Source organism: Takifugu rubripes, chromosome 13 (genome assembly GCF_901000725.2).
Source record: "Takifugu rubripes chromosome 13, fTakRub1.2, whole genome shotgun sequence".
Taxonomy (NCBI): domain Eukaryota; kingdom Metazoa; phylum Chordata; class Actinopteri; order Tetraodontiformes; family Tetraodontidae; genus Takifugu; species Takifugu rubripes.
This window is the reverse complement of record NC_042297.1, coordinates 12,382,532-12,399,197: the sequence shown is the minus strand read 5'-3', so window position 1 is coordinate 12,399,197 and position 16,666 is coordinate 12,382,532. Positions and strand designations below refer to the sequence as shown.

Genomic DNA, 16,666 nt, shown 5'->3' with positions numbered 1-16,666 from the left:
TGGGAAAGTGGGTCAGGTTGCTAATAGCCGGCTTCCTTTATGTTTCAGCTGAATGACAGGCGGACCTGCTGTGATCATGGAGCAGGCACTGAGAATAACTGGTGCAGCAGGTTTGAGATGAGCGACGCTTTGATGTGGGCCAACAGGCAGGCTATGCGGTTCCCTTGATTTGGGTCAGCTTGGATCTTTTTTTTTTTCTTTTGAGTTGGGAAGGACACAGACAGGCCCTGCACACTAAGAGCTGGTCATTGTCGTGCCTGGACCCGGTGACCGGGACAGGACACGCTCCAGTTGAGTTGCTAAGGGTGCAGAAAGGTGGTCAATATTCAACGTGTTGGGACACCGAGGTGATGAACTGGGCACAGCTGCAACTTTTCAAGGTCTCCAGCTCCGACTGATCTTAAAATCAGATTAACGCGTGATCGTGCTTTTGTGAGCTGAGCTGCTATTTTTACTTTTAAACTGTGCACTAGACTGCACTCACGTGTCTTGGCCAGACACAGAAACTGGTATATATTTGGATATATATGGTATATATCTGGCTCCATTTTCCTTATCAGCACTAACTGCACTTAATGAAGCTTGTTTCCCTCAAAAATAAACACAGAAAGGTCCCAACGTATTCAGAGAATGGGTCATTGACCCCACGACCCTTCGGAGCCTTGAGCCAAACCCTTGAATAAAAGCAGCTCTTTGCTTGCGGAAACATGCTGAAAGAATTTCACTGTTTGCAAACTGAACTGCTTAATTATAACGGTCAGAGTATAAAACTGGGAGCAGAAAATGACAGCCAGAGCCTCAGAGACCACCGCCGCTCTTCCTGTCCGACCCTCTCGAGAGAGAGTCTGCTGGGCTGCCTGCTTCTGTCAGAGCCCCCGATAATATCAGGGCACTTTAAATCAGCCAAAGTGGACCCAAAGCTCCCGTCACACGTGTGTGTTTGTGTGTGTTCCTGAACCTTGTTAATGGTTGTTCTTCCACCTTCTACCACCGAGGAAAAGTGTGTAATTTCGCACAACAGACGAGGTCGCATGCACGTCGGCTCAAGGTCAGTGCGGAATGTTCGTCATTCTCGCCAACTTCTAACGGCGTCTCTCCCAAACAAAAACACACGCAGGAGCGAAACGTGACATTACCCTGGGCACAATTTCCTGCACGACACTACTCAAACCACGTGTGAATGGAATTAGCGCTTAGCTGTCCGGGCGCCCTGGGTGCAGGTGCACGGCAGGTCTGCGGTGCGTCCGTAGTCATTTTTAGCAAGCGTGTCTGATAAAGCACTTGTTGCAGCAATATTGTGCACTGCCCCTTTAAATGACACTTCCCTCTGCAGAGCATCGCGACCACTCGCACACATAAAAACAGGCAGTAAATGCATCCGAGGTCACGGCGGCTGGCACCGTTTGGACCTCGGGCCACCGCCTGCCGCCCTGGTCACACACATCAGACGAAACCTTCTGAGTCTGTCGGCTAATTCAAATCTTTACTTACATGAATACGTCTTTGCTGCCACCATGAACACATATTTGCGCTGTAGAAACTAAGATGACAATCCTTCCTATTTGAATGGCAAATCAGGCTCAGATTTGGCACCATCTCTGAGGCTGCAGCTTTCTGCTTCCTCATCATGTCCCGTTTCAGAAGCCTCCTCTTTCTCTCTCCCTCGCTCTTTTCCTCTCCTCACTTATTGTGCTCGGAAAAGTGAGAGGGACAGCCGGCCTTTGTGTGGAGACCGAAACTTTTAAAAGTTTCTCCACATGAATTCACTCAAACAGTGACGCTGGAGCTCATCAGAAAGCTTTTCATTCAGGAAGAGCATCGAGCATTCAGAAACACACACACACGGATACAGTCGGAGCGCACACACAAACACACAACCACAGGTGCCCCCGGACCCTGTCACCATGTGTTAGGACAGAACAGGGGACAGGATTTGGGCCTGGTTGCTCACGCTGCAGCCGTGCACTAATGTGATTGCCTGCTGGTGTCAGGACCATTGACACAGAGCAGATCTGGTCCCAGAACACAGGCTGCAGGTGTGTGAGCCCCCCCGGCAACAACATTTACAAGTTTAACCACACATCTGAGGACAAAAACACGCAAATGCATCATCTATGGAAACGCAGCATGAAGAGAAAGCAAATTACCAAAGAATTTCACATTGGAGCAACAAATATTTGACAGATCTGAATTCCTAACAGAAGAATTGAAGCAACCAAAAAAAAGACCCGCTGCTGTAAATACACATCTATAAAACTTTTAACGACCAACAACAAAAGAGTAAAAAAGAATCACCTGAATAAGCTGTACTTAACAGTAGTTCAACCTTATACACGTTAAACTTTAACCTGCAGAGTGGCGACAGGTGAGCTACAAACCTCATGCACGAGAGCTGCAGGGGTCCAAGAGGAAGAGAGACAGGAAGAAAAAACAGGAGGAGATGGACAGGAGAGGAGGAAGAGTCCCATACTACAGCCAACCATCCAGAGAGTGGAGCAGGAGGAGGAAGAAGAGGAGGAGGAGGAGGAGGAGTGTGGTGCCTGACTAAAGAGGAGGGGAGGGGCTTGGCAGCATGTAAAGCTCAGTGCGAGGAGGAGGAGTGTGAATATGATCGATTTCAGACACAAACATGCTAACATACATGTTTTTACCAGAGCAGAGCCCAGTTATTGATGAAAGAGTTGTGTACATTAAAGAAATGTCAGAGGACCTCACACAGGTGGCTTAAGCCAAGCTAAATGATGCTCACATTAGCTCAGCTGCATGTCAGGCTAAATACTGACAACCTCTCAGCAACTGTGAGCAAAAAAAAAGCCCAATCGTCCAACACTTTTTGCTCCGGACCACCTTCCGATTGTTGAATTGGCCACCAGTCCAAATGAGCAGGAGACGGCCACTGATATCAGCACGCTCCTCAACTCTAAACAGAACTTCATGCTAACTCCTGGCCACGTCTCAGCGGACCTTTTCATGAAAACGCTTGCTTGTTCCGCTCACACCAGCCATTGTCCAGGGAACTTTTTTATCTTCCCCACACACACGAGAAGCCCTCCGCTGTGCTGCTAACAGTGGTGGCCCCAGTTAATTTGTCACTGTTTAACACACACTCAAACACACACCTCGTATGTCACCCTCTCTCTCTCAGAATCCTACTCTAACAAAGGGTAATGAGTTTAGACTGAACACGGCCTATAAAAAGCTTTGTCCCACTGAGTTGTGACAGAAACTGTTTCAACATCTTTCTCCCGAATATATGAGTACAGTTCGTGTTCCGCAGGACACACGGGGAAACTTGAGCATGCGGATGGCAGAAACCAGGTCTGTCTCGGCCTTCACGACCATGTTCTCAACACCAGTTGGACCAACTGTTGGACCATTCAGCAGATTCTTCGCTTTGGGATACCGTGAATGCTCAGATCACATTGTTCTCCAGCCTCTACAATCAAAAATAAATCGTCCATGGGCCTCAAACACTAAGCAGAAAAGAACATTTTCATTCTAAGGTTGTTGGTCAACTTTAATGGTCATCTAAAGCAACCTTATAGAGTTTATACAAAAGTACCCAACCCAGAACTTCTGATTCAATGCACCGAAATTATCACATGTACAGAAAATCAAATACCTGCATACCAAATGACGGCAGCTAACAGCAACTGTAGGTGGTAGCTACATGTTCCAAACCAAAAGTGTGTGCCTCAGACATGAGGGGCCTACCTCGGCTCGAGTGTGAGCTGGTTTTGGTCTTGTCACTGAAGCCCTGGCTCCGGCGGTTCCCAGCAGCGCTAATCGAGCCTCTTGAAGGGACATCACTGCCGGCAGTGGACACCCTCGCCGAGGGGCCGGGAAGTCTGATGGAGGGGGTGGGTTTAACTTTAAGTTTATGACAGATTAAAAGTTTTAAAAAAAGGGTTAAAGAAATCATTCATCATTCTTCTCCTTCCACCCTCTTCATTAAACTGAAGAGAAACATCCATGTCTAGACACTGAAAGCACCGGGGAAGGAGCTGGCTGTGCAGTGGCCACAGATTACATGTTAGATTCCTAAATTTCCCCTCCACTACGTTCAACAAGCAGTTTATTAAAAATAATTGTCGTACTGTGGCTCATTGTAAAAAGCGTCGTCAAAACACAAAGTCATTCTACACAGTGGCCACATGGTGGTGCCATTGCACTGCGGCTCAGGAGATTCAGGGATGGGAACGTGCAAAACTACATTTTAAATCCAATTTTGAGGTGTACCATCACACATTACTGCACTGCATGCACGATGAATCAATATGTTTATTATGAAATACAAAAAGGAAAAATCTGAGCAACAAATGCACAGACTGTCTAGGTGTTATTTATAAAGTTACATTAAGGGGAGACGGGAGTGCTTGTCAGGCTTACATACACACAACCACACGCATTTACTTAAGGGTTATCTAAAGGTCTTTCACAGTCCATTTAGCAAGCTTGTCAAATGAGGCGCACTGCCAGACAAACGGGGAAGTCCGAAAATGGAGCCCAGAGCCTTGGTTTATGTCTGCTTAAGGCTACCATTCATGCATATTAGATAGAGTGGTAGAAATTGCCCTTGATCACTGACAAAGACACAGCATGAAACTCATTTCAGTATGTCAGAATTGTTAGCCATCATTAGGGGCAATTACTAGTTCCAGGAATGGGGAGGGAAGGAAGTGAGGTGAAGGAAAGAGAGGAGCAAGAAATGAGACAGGCAGAAGGCGCTGACCTAGAGGTCTTTTTCTGACCCAGGGAAAACTTGAGAAGTTTACTCTGAGAGCCATCCCTAAAGGAGAAGCACATAAAATGGCAGAGGAGAGAGAGGTCAGATTTACAAATGACAGGAAGTGGGAATGTGAAGATTGAGGTGATCAAATGAGTGATTAGCTCAGCAGAAACGAGTGAAGAACTCGGACGAACCCATTCACCCAGACTCAAGGTCAAGAGTTCAGAACCTGTCTGAACGGACCCGTCCTGCCTCACCTGGACTGCATCTCGGCCTGAGCTGCTGCTTTCTGGGCTGCGGTGGCAGACGTCCCATGCGGAGCGTGGCCGAGCTGTGCCGGGGAGCTGCTCTGGTGGCTCAGCGGAGGGTGGGAGCTCTGGGGCAGGTACGGCTGCGAGTTCTGCCGTTGGGCCTGCTGCTGCTGCTGCTTGAAGCGGGACAGGCTGAAGAAGAGGCCGAGGATGGCTTTCAGATTACCATTCCGGATCTCTGCGTGTCAGGAAGGACAGTAGTAATCATCATCAACCATAATAATAACCAGAATCATTATAGGAAAGAGCGTGCACACACACACACGCACTCACACACACTCACACATTTGAATCTTGTTAAAAAGAGACCTTTCAGATAAGATATATCACTGGAAGGTTTTAATCCAGACAGTTTGGATCAGTAGTTTTATGTAAATTATGATGTTGTGGTTGAGGGTACTGGTCTGTGTCCTGGGAAGGTTAAGATAACACTGTTTTGATGCAGCCAGGACTGGTCTGGTCTGGTCTGGTCTGGTCTGCCTTTCTGCCACCAGTAAGAGCTGCATGCAGGAGCCCAGCTTACCTTCCGCAGACAGACCCTGGGTGTTGATTCCTTTGGCTGCCAGGAACGTGAGGCAGGCGTCGATGTTCTCGATCTGGACAAAGGGACACAGATGCAGCTGTAAGACGCTCAACATTTGCATCTACGTTTGCATATTTGAATAATATGAGAGGAGCCAACTGCTCTGCAGTGGGCAGACTCCTCCTCGCGATGGCAGGATGATAAGTGAAGTTTTCGGCACTAAATATACAAAGGAATCTTGAACAGTACAAAAAAATAGACTAATCTACAGTGCTATGAAAGCTGGCAGCCTGGGCAGACTGCTGAGCTGTCGCTGGACGGCCAGGATTGGATTTGACGGGCAGACCGGCTTTGTTTAGAGCCCATTATGCAGCGAGCCTACTGCCTGGCACACGTAATCACAGAGTAAACTAAATAAAACAAGTCACCCGGCAGATGAATGGGCCATCCCAGTTTACTAACTGTTGTTTTCAGAGAGCAAACACCCCACGAACAACAGTAAAAGATATCAATATGGCACAGCTGTTGCTTTCCAGAGCGCGTACAGGGGATGGGGCGGGGGGGGCGTGCAGTTAAGTCAAGAATTGACTGTTAAATGGGCATTTAAAAGCATTTTACAGTATGTGCAAAGGTTAAAGTGCTACTAAATCTTTTACAGCGTGACGTTCATTTCCAGTGAGTGCAGATTTATAACAGCAGGACGAACCAGCCACATTCTGCTGCTAGAGGTGGAACACATGGGAAGCACGTCCTCCGTAAGAGAGACCGGTGTGGGCCGTGAGCAGGAGGGTCCCGCTCACTAGAGATTCGTGATATCATTACACTAAATACACACCCACTATATATAACTGACCCACAGCTCGCGGTGCCGGTTCCCTGTCAGGGAGCGTGTGGGTCTGTGGTGAGGTGAAAATGTCTTCAGATCCTGGCGACAGAGCAACAGCGATCCACCAATGTTTCCAAATCAACCACAGTCTTTACAGTAGATCCAGTATAATTCCACTCCACCAGCACTGGTTCCCCGGTGTTGATCATGTTTACCTTTAATAGACAGTCGACCACTTGCATATTTCTATTCACTGAAATGTCAAAGCCTAAAGACAGACAAACATGTTCCTGGTTCTGGGATCGATGGACTAAAACCAGTGCAGATATTCACATCTACCGACACAACATTAACCCACATTATCATGAATCAATTTCTGTGTGATTGTTCCCGATGTGACCTTTGATATCAGCAGCACGTCTCAGCCTGAGCTTTGTTGACGTCCAATTTTCTAGGGGGTCACAGAGTTAAAGCAGCAGTGCAGCTCTTGCCGTCATTGCCGTGACCTCTGACCCCAGAAACAGCTGCCGGAGGGGCAGACACGCTTTTCAGCCGAGGAGATGCGGCAGAACATGCAGGAACAACGGGAATGTAGAATATGGCCCGATACAAATACCACCGCTTAAAAATAAACCTCTGTGAAATATACCCCCCACACCCCCCACACCGAGTCTTTCTCCCCTCAGATTAAAACTCTTCTGAGTAGCTGACTAAACTGTCCCAAATTCCCGGGTGCAGCTGAAGGGAAAACAGCAGCCGCCTGCAGAAATGCTGCTTCGTTTATAAATGTCAGCCCGTCCCTGCCGAGATGCTCCAACCCCCCGCCCGGACACACTCGAACGTTTCGCTATCAAACCTTCAGGGGACCGAGAATTTCAAGTGAAGTTCTCAGAAAGAAACGTTGCTGTTGGGATCTCCAGGTTCCTCCATGCTGAAGCTTCCATGGCTAATGGAAGAAACATGGACCCAAGCCTCGATCTGGGCCAAGGATTTGTCCAACAAACGCGCAATAACAATAACACAAACATTTCAGTGGGACCAAAAGCCACATACGCTACAGAGAAGTGTTTTAAATCCCAGCCAAATGGGGTATTTTTCCTTTACAAACTGGGAACAGGTGAACATGCAAATATGGAAGGTGAGGGGAGACGTCAGTGCAAACGTCTGTCCATCACGACTGAGGACAGAAACTATTGTCGAGAGATGAGGAGGACACATAAAAATGACTCTGAGCTGCTGCTCACTGGTTTCCCTGGTCGCTGGTTTCTTTACAAAAGCAATTTAAAAAGAAACAAAAGCCTTAAACCTGTCTGTTAGCATGTTCAGACATTTGTCACTGTGGTCCACGAACAATCATCACACGCCTGTCACAGTGAATTTTAACAAGTTCTCAGGAGCACAAACCGTGAAGCAAGTCAACCTTAAAAAGGAGAAGCACTCCTGAGACTCACAACAAAAATGCCTTTCACCGAGCTGGGAGAGAAATCCGCTCCGGTTCCTGTCTCACGCTGAAGAACGCCGCCGCTCTCCTACCTGCCCGGCCGGGTGATCCGTCCCTGCCTCAGCTTGCACCTCTATCATTTCCTGCTCTGGTTCCCAGCAGCAGCGTGCAACCACCAGCCTCTGAGCAAACACTTCCTCCCATCACACACACGCTACTGTGATGTGTGTGAGTGTGTGTGCGTGTGTGTGTGTGTGTGTGTGTGACTGATTGAATGAGAGAGAGAGAGAGAGAGAGAGCGAGAGAGGACGGGCTAGAGAGAGGGAGGGTGCATGTCTGAAAACTGATAACTAAGCACGCGGCTACCAATCACAACATATAAAGTACACAAGTGAAGAACAAAAAGAGATCCCATCAGTGGTCTCAACCACTGCTGAGTGTTATTTCAATCAGACAAGTGAGATTTTAGGACTCATCTGCCCTTTGTCCATTTTATCAGACACCTGTGCCTCTTGTTTCTGCTTCTAAATGACGTTATTGTGCACTCTGCAACACGGGTGGACAATAAACGCACAACCTTCGACCTGGTAATCTGGATGTCACATGACTGAGCTTTTAGGCTGAACAAAGAAAGTTTGAGGGGAGAAACAGAAGACCAAAGACAAATGAAGCAATCTTTGCCTTTATAGATCATCAACACAACACTTTAAACATGGCATATAATAAAGAGCCCAAATTTATAGTGCAGACGTCACACTTTATGACCTCAGCGGCTATTATCATGACTCACCTCTAATATAAAGCACTGTTTTAATTTACGTGCAATCTAAGGCAAACTAGGTCAACAATAATGTCACCATTTTATTGCATTGGTAGATGTGGAAAAAGGAGGCATGTTAACAAGTGTGTTAGCATATAAACGAGGGTAAAAAGCTTAGATATATTAAAAGTGGTTCATAATATGTGGAAAACTGTGTATATCAACAAAAATATTTAGGTCAGGTGATGGTGATGCTCTGATGTATCAGGAAATACTGGATTCATTTAGCAGATGAAGCTAATTGCCCGCAGCAGTTAGTCATTTGATGCTATGAGAGTGGAATCTCATGGAATCCGCCCACGTGGCCATGCTGCCTCTGTAGGGCTTCATTCGCAGGAGTATTGACGGATAACAGCAACCAACTTTGCCTGTTGAACATAGAGAATTACCTCCCAACAAATTAAATGACTGTCTGCTTTGACGAGCATAACCCAACGTCCTGCGGCTAGGCTAACGTTGTCTCGCTAAACTGTGCACAGAATAATTAAGATGCTTCGGTTTGTCCTCTAAAAACCTTCCACTTTCCAGAAGGAATATGCAAGAACAAACAAGGTCACATTTTTCCCAAGACTGAAGAAATGCCTGGGCTTTATAAATATAATAATTTCTTCCCCAATGAGGACATTTAAGGAGATACAAGCATGTAAATCTGGATGAATGTTTACACAAACATGTTGGTCATGATCACGTGATCAGCTACTAAAACCAGCAGGTTTGTTGCCGTTCTGGGTTATATTACTGTTCAGATGATTCTTGCTTTTTGTGAGTCTGTCATGTGATGACCCACAGACGCACTTGTCACATCTATATTTCTCCCACTCAGCAGACATCAGCTCCTCCTGATCGAACATTAAACCCATTCGATGAATCATGAGCGCATCTTTTGCTCTCTGCTTTCAGTGATCTTGGCTAAAGATCCCCGTGTGAAGGGACCCGGGTAAGCTCTGGGTGTGTTCTCATAAAGCACCTGAAGGTTAAAGCTCTATTGTCAGAGCAGTTTAACACACAAGCTGCACCAGCTTTCTGCTGGTTTTCTGATCTTATTTCTCTCTTTGCAGCAGGAGGTAATCTGCAGGCTGAAAAACCAGTCGAGCAAGATGGCTCTGAACACAGGTGCTTATTTAAGCAAGTGTTAATGGAAATATAAACTCCTCTCATGATGAGATCTACAGTGCTCATCTTACTCAAGAAGGAGTTACGCGATCCTCTGTACAAAATCCTCAGGGATGGACTTGGGAACTCCTGGAGTCTGTACTTGGAGGTCTGTAAATTTGCCATTGCTGCTGATGTTGCTGGCCGAGGTGAAATGCATTGTGGGATACCTAGGCACGCGTAATGCATACCTGATACAATGGGCATTGCAAGGACACAACCAAGCACTTGGAGCACACTTGTTTCCCAAGACCCATAGAGAGTACACAAGTACAGACAAGTGCACACAGTGAGAAACAGCACTACTTTACCTTTAATGCAGTTCTGACTGAATACACCCCTCAGAACGCCAGATTCTCAGACAACGAGAGAATGGGTTCATGGCAACTGCAACTGTAACACGGCAGAGCTGTGGCCCAGCATGCACCTCGGTTAGACCATTACATAGCCAGTATGGTACGTATGTGATGTCCTGCCTTTTAAAGATTGGAGTATTTCACACCAGCTGGAGGTTTGGACATGCAGGATCGTGACATTTGTAAGTGACCGTCACTGATGTTGGCGTGCGGGGGGACATTCTCACCCTGCATACTGATGACGGACACACCGGCAGTGACATTAGACAACCTGATCCATCACCCGTTTCAGTAATAATAGTAAAGACAGTAAATGTTCTGTTACTGCCCTTTAAAAGCAGCAGCAGTGTGGACTCTGGCAGGTCTGGCTGGTTTCCCAGTTAAGAAAATAAAATCCCATCACTTCATAAGGTTTTTAGTGAGGAAGCTGGAACAAAACGGCCCAGGTGTGTTTAATGTGTGTGTCTTGCATCCTGTGTAGTTTCAGCAGCTCAGTGTCAAATCAAACTCTAGCTCACACACACACACACACACACACACACGCAGAGACACACACAAACACACATGCTGGGTGGTTTAGTGATGACCTGACGGTAGGGTTCCATTTAACGAGAGTGAGACAGTTGTAAAAGCAAGCTTGGTAGCCAGCATGCTAATTAGCTAGTGCAGAAAGAGATCGGTTTCCTCCATGCGTGGTGCTCAGTTGAGTGTTTATTAGTTCAGAAGGTTAAGTTAAGTGTTGGTTTAATTGGCAGCAGCTTTTGGAAGCTTCTGGAGGTTTGAAAGCAGTGAAACATAGCTTAGTTAAAGTGGCCGCTCTGGCTCCAAACCAGCTGTGAGCTGATCTCTCGTGACCGTAGTGTGTTAGTGTTTGTTTGTGTTTGTTTTGACAGTGATTCAACCCACACAGCACACATTTGCATAATGGCTGTGGTTCCACCTGCCCTTAGCGCTGCTTGACTGCTTCAGATTTTGCCGCAAAGCTGACAAACCTACTGAGATTATGCACAAAATCCATAAATACTCACAAACGCGCAAATCTGAGTTTATCCAATGCTCAATAAAGGCCATTCTGACAGCCATTATGCAATTAACAATGTCACAAAGAACACTCTTTGCTGCATGACTGGCAAACACCATTAGCAGAATCACAAACGTAGAGTTGTAATAAAGAAGACGTTTATATTGGTTTTTTAATGTGTTAAAGTTAATGTGGTGGCGCGGTCAGAGGTTTAATGTAAGCAGGGCTACACCTGATCATGCCAGCCCCCCCCAAACCAGGCTGGACAAAGTGGTTTGGAGTCCTCGGGACCCAGGAGTCTCAGAGCTCTGGTGCTTTAAGGATCAATGTCTTGTTTTAATTTTACAGAAATAAGCAGGACGCCAATAAAACCACCTGGAATTATCTTTAATTTATGTCATACGACAGAATTATGCATCGCTGTCGATAGAATCATGGTGAATTCAGCCAGAGGATGTAAAAAAAACAAAACAAACCACTAGATATGGGGCCATTGTTGCATTCAGAAGACAAAACTTTAGATTGCTCACTTAGTGGGAGCCAAACTGCAAGGATCCTGGCTGCACCTGAGCTCGAGACTTTCTATTTTACTATTATTTTAGAGTTCAAAGCATCTGCACAGAAAAATGGCAGCAAAGAGAGAGATTGCTGCAATTTAAATAAACCAGGCCGTGCTCTTGAGCATGGCAGTAAAGGTATTGTAATGAAGGGATGGGGGATCAGCTGTGCCTCCAGCTCCTCCTCAGTTGTTAACTATGGGCGTGTTTCTCTCTCTCTGGTGCTTTGAGAGGCTTCAGCGTCTGGCTGGTGGCCAGAAATAGCCCCATCAGCTGGCACACTGGCCCAATTTACGACCCTACGCATTCAGCCGGGGGCAGCCCCGCCACAGGGCACCGTCGGCTGGTTTCCCGCAGAGGAGACCAGACTGTGAAAACAGTGGAATGCCACCAGCGCCGTTCCAAAGGTGACGACACGTCCGTACCTGCCGCCTGCCAGAAGTCACATCATCATCATCGCTGCCTCTAAACGCTTCACTTTCTCATCCGTCTCTGCACGTGTAATCAGACTGACCAAAACCAAAAGTCTGAGATGCTCCGACTGAGCGCCAGCTTCCAGAAGCCTGAGCCAGACGTTAGAGAGACGACAGCCTGCGCCACCGCTCAAGTGAATATAACTGAAGGAGCAAGCTCCATCTACGACCACTCACAAATGACTCTGGCATGAGGAGACATCAAAGAGGGGCGTTACTTCTCACTCACACTCACACTCACACGCACACACACAATACATTTCACAGCGGTATGCCATAACAAACTCAAAGCTCACTCACCATCTGAGAACGGCTCTTGGGGCAGCCATTGATGTCGTCAATCTTCTCATTGGCTGAGGACAGACAGAAAGAGGTGGCAGAGGAGAAGAGTTAAAAGAGGGCAGGATGAAGACTCTTTCCAGGCCCGTTTGCTGAATGTAATCCCTTTATCAGTGTGTGTGAACCAGGCGGAACTGGCCGACTGACTGACTGAGGAGAGCGGAGGTGTCCGTGCCGGTGACTGCACCCCCCCCCCCTCCCCTCACCCTCTCCCCTACTGAGACTTGAAACAGTATCTGGTCACGGCAAATGGGACAAGGGGCCATCGGGGGTCCGTCTGGGATGTGTGTGTGTGGTGTGGAGGATTCCTCCCGTCTATTAGAGGCCCAGCCCAGAGCAGCTGAGCCACTGCAGCTGACAACTGTGCCAACAGCATCAGGAGGCTGACTGAGGCCCACGGTGCAGCTTCACCACAGGACCACTGCAGCGGCCACGCTGGGAGAAAACACCCCTGTCAGGTTTACGTCAACACAGTGTGTATGTACACCCCTGCCAGGTGTGGATACACACTGCGTTGATGTTCAGATTACTGGAGCTCTTTCACCCTGTCTTTCAATTGCTAAATTAAAGAATTTATGGAAAAAATGTGCATTTCCAGGAATGAGAGTGAAGATGACTTGTGAGTTAAGGATTCGTGTCACAAGAAAGGAGAAGTAGCACAATAACACAACAAAATATTGTTTTAATTCTTTTAGTCCTGGGAGTATGTGACTACATTTCACTGCTAGAAGCTCGGCTAACGTATCTAAATCCAGGACACGTGTCCATGACTCCACAGCCGAAAACACTTTCATGAATGCAGTATTGTTGCAGGAGATTTGCGATTATGTAATTTGACTTTCTCATATTTTCCTGGCAGCTAAGGACAACATTTAGTAACATTTGGTAATTCAGCATGTATTTCAGAACGTAATTCACAGCTTTAAAAAAAAATAAAAAATAGCATCATTAAGTGCTGTCTTTCATATTTATGGTCAATAATTAAGTCAAGCTTAACAAGAAAACCTTTGTGTGTTTTGCAGTTATTGTACGTGAAAAAAGTTAAATTAAACACATTTGTTAAAACATTCAACATGCAGAAAACCTGAAACCAAAGGACCCTGAAATCAACGGAGGGCAGTTCGAATCCAGTATAAAAAGATATAAGAGGAGGAGGAAGAAGAGGAAGGACCTCTGCGAGATGAAGAAAACTCCCCCTAGTGTCAGAAAGCCTCGACAAACTCCTAAAGAGGCTGCAGAGAACAGCGAGATTCTCTGCAGGAGCTATAAATCTGGGAGACGAGCAGGCAGTCAGGAACACGCCGAGTCACCAGTCAGCTGGTGTCAGCAGAGTTCAGCCTCGGGGCCGTCGGCACACGAAACGACCTTCTGGCGACGGCCAGAAGAAATGACAGGACGGAGACGAGTGTGTGGGGTCCAGACTAGTGACAGAGCACAGCTGGAGCTCAGCCTTCAACCTAAGATTCAGAGTGACACAAGGACGATCAGGTCCAGCTTCTGCGTCAACCCCAAAACTGTGCGCATGTTTGGAACTGAGCAACATCTAAATATGACAAATATGAAGCAGCCTTGTATAAAACCGCCAGAGCTTCTTATTAACGCATCATAAAAGATTGATTAGAAAAAAAGCCCAGTTGTGTCTTTTATGATTCTGTATTTTCATCCCTGCGTGTTGTGTTCAGGGACCTTCAGTTTAAAATGCACAAAAACTCATTTTTTTTGTTTGAGGCTAATTTTTCCCGAGTAAACAATCCTTTAAGGAGAAAAAGAAAGTATTTTGTCCCGATTCAATCAGCACCCTGCTGAAAGAATCTATTCAAGCCTGCATAAGTAGATGAGTTTTGCCAAACTTGTGCTGAACCTTACATAATTATATCAGATAATAGAGTTTTATTTTGCAGCAGTTCTAGAAACAAGAAGCTCTTGTTATTTGATAATTATGCAAAAAGTTGCCATAAAGTGGTTAAAGGTTATTAAGTATCCAGTGGTGTGATTCACGTAGAAAACAACCATGCTGACCTCGGATGTGTGTGAAGGGTTTCCTTACCGACGACCTGGATGATTTCGGCCAGCAGCACTCCGTCCGTGACGTCGGTTTGTAGGTCCTTGATCAGGCGCTTGTGTCCTGACTTGGCAAGGTAGTGGTTGGCCCAGTCCGTGTAGATCTGCAGCCAGACGCAAACACGACGTTTCAGTCACAAACGGGCAAAAAACCCCAAATCCAAACGGGGGTGACCCCCGGAAGGGTCATCCACGCGTTTCAAACTCTATAAACACTCAAAAAACCACAAAAGGTGTGAATGAATGTGGCAAATTTACAACTAATAAAATAAGAGGATGGCTGAATGGGAGCGGAGGAGTCCTCTGTCTTTTGTTGGGGCTCCGATCTGGCATAGATCCGCATGGTATTCAAATTGGGGCCATTGTGCTCAGCCGGGGCATTCATCTCAGAACGCAGGGCTGTTTTCAATGGGCCGCGCTGACATCACTCTCTAGGGATAGAAAAGACCCTTCTCTGCCCGGTGGGGCAGACGAGAGGGGGGAGCAGAGCAAGCATCTGAATAATCTGAATAGCTGCCATCGTAATTAGTGGCCAAACTCTCTGTTCACTCCCTCGGATCAAGAGAGTTTCTATTTTTGGTGGGCTAAAAAAAGGCACCGAAATGGTTGAGGAGAAAACGATAAAGACAAAGTTATTTTTAAGAGTTGGAAAAGAACTGTCTGGATCTACAGCGCAGTCTGTTTAACGGTGTCAGATCAGAAACGTGAGACAGCTCGGCTAAATAAAGACGTCCCTCACAAACTGCCGTGTCAGAGCGAAGACGACAGGAAAGATGGTCGATGTGTCCGAGCAGTGACATCTTTAGTGTCCTGGAATCCAGACAAAGATCAGGACCTATACAGACATGTTACACGCACCTTTTCCAGGCAAAAATACTTTCCAGATCGCTCCCATTCGAACTGTCTAATCTGCACAGGCGGGAAGCTGAAGGGTTAATGATGACATCACACCAAATAGACCCAAAGAAGAGACCAATGAAGTCGCCAACAGACTAAGAAACGAGTATTTTTGGTAACATTCTTGAGCATGGAGACACAATACGCACAGCAAGGTGTATGACACCGCGGTGACCCCCGTCTCTTTGTGTTTGCACAATAAACAGATTTAGGACCAGCTTGTGGGATGAATCATTGTTCTCAGAACTTCCAGCAGGTGTGTGCACTTCAAACGCGCGCACGTCCACCGATCTTTACGCACAAGCTCAGATGCAAAAGGTTTACAAGAGTACACGGCCACATATTAAACACAAAGAGCCTCTGAGTGACATTTTAAACCGCTGAGGCTGCATACCCAAACACAAACGCACAGTTAAAAGACTCTTGAGTGAGGCAGAGCTTTCAAAAAAAAAAAAAAAGCCTCCGAGCTGCAGGATTAGTCTTTATCCTTTCCATTCACACTCTCAGCTGGACAGAGAGAAAAGGAAGTGCAGCACTGAGAGGCTTTTGTGCATCTGTAAGCTTTCTTTGAAGTAGTTTGGGGCAGGTAAATTGAGGGTTTTTGGAGCGTTATTAAAATGGAGGTGAAATGGGTAGATGTCAGATACTGGGGCTGGGACGACAAAAAGAAGGTCAAACATCCGAGGGTCAACAGAGGGGCGGGGAGAGGGAACAAAAGGTTACGGTAGTTAGTTTTAAAGTTCTGGAAATCAAACACACCCAATATCTCTGGTGTCTTTAGCCTTAATGTAAAAAAGAACACTTTTGGATACAGCAGTTTTGGTGTTTAATGCCAAAATAATGGTATCTTGAGACTGCAACACTTTCAAAGTCCAATAAAAGGTTTTGTAGTAGTTTGTAGTTTTGTCAGAACTGTAAAATGAGTCATTTATGTAGTAAACAAACAAGATTACTGGTGATTTTGGAGGAGGTGGAAAAAAATCCAACAAAAATGACTGTGTTCACATTTATATTACAAACTTGAGCTAGCTAACAGCAGTTATTGCTGACGTACACAGAGGCAGAGGCTCAACTAACATCTACTTGTCCACACTCAGGCTGCAAACATCAGCACCAGCACATGATGCACCAACATCCTGGATATCATAGCTTCAGTGTTG

General features: G+C 46.3%; 1 protein-coding gene across 14 annotated transcripts in view; it reads right to left on the bottom strand.

Annotated features, from left to right (window-relative positions):
• Positions 1–16,666, bottom strand: part of nav2a (neuron navigator 2a) — a 124,749-nt gene that overhangs the window by 38,515 nt on the left and 69,568 nt on the right. For 10 of the 14 annotated variants that reach the window (XM_029845676.1, XM_029845668.1, XM_029845669.1 and 7 more), the window contains 6 exons: positions 14,596–14,713; positions 12,510–12,562; positions 5,564–5,636; positions 4,987–5,218; positions 4,733–4,789; positions 3,715–3,848 (listed from right to left, as the gene is read on the bottom strand). In XM_029845676.1, coding sequence (XP_029701536.1) covers positions 3,715–3,848; positions 4,733–4,789; positions 4,987–5,218; positions 5,564–5,636; positions 12,510–12,562; positions 14,596–14,713 — 667 coding nt within the window. Of the gene's footprint in view, positions 1–2,378; positions 2,442–3,714; positions 3,849–4,732; positions 4,790–4,986; positions 5,219–5,563; positions 5,637–7,840; positions 7,902–12,509; positions 12,563–14,595; positions 14,714–16,666 lie in introns of those variants that run through there. The other 4 variants (XM_029845672.1, XM_029845681.1, XM_029845680.1 and 1 more) reach the window with 3 other exon arrangements.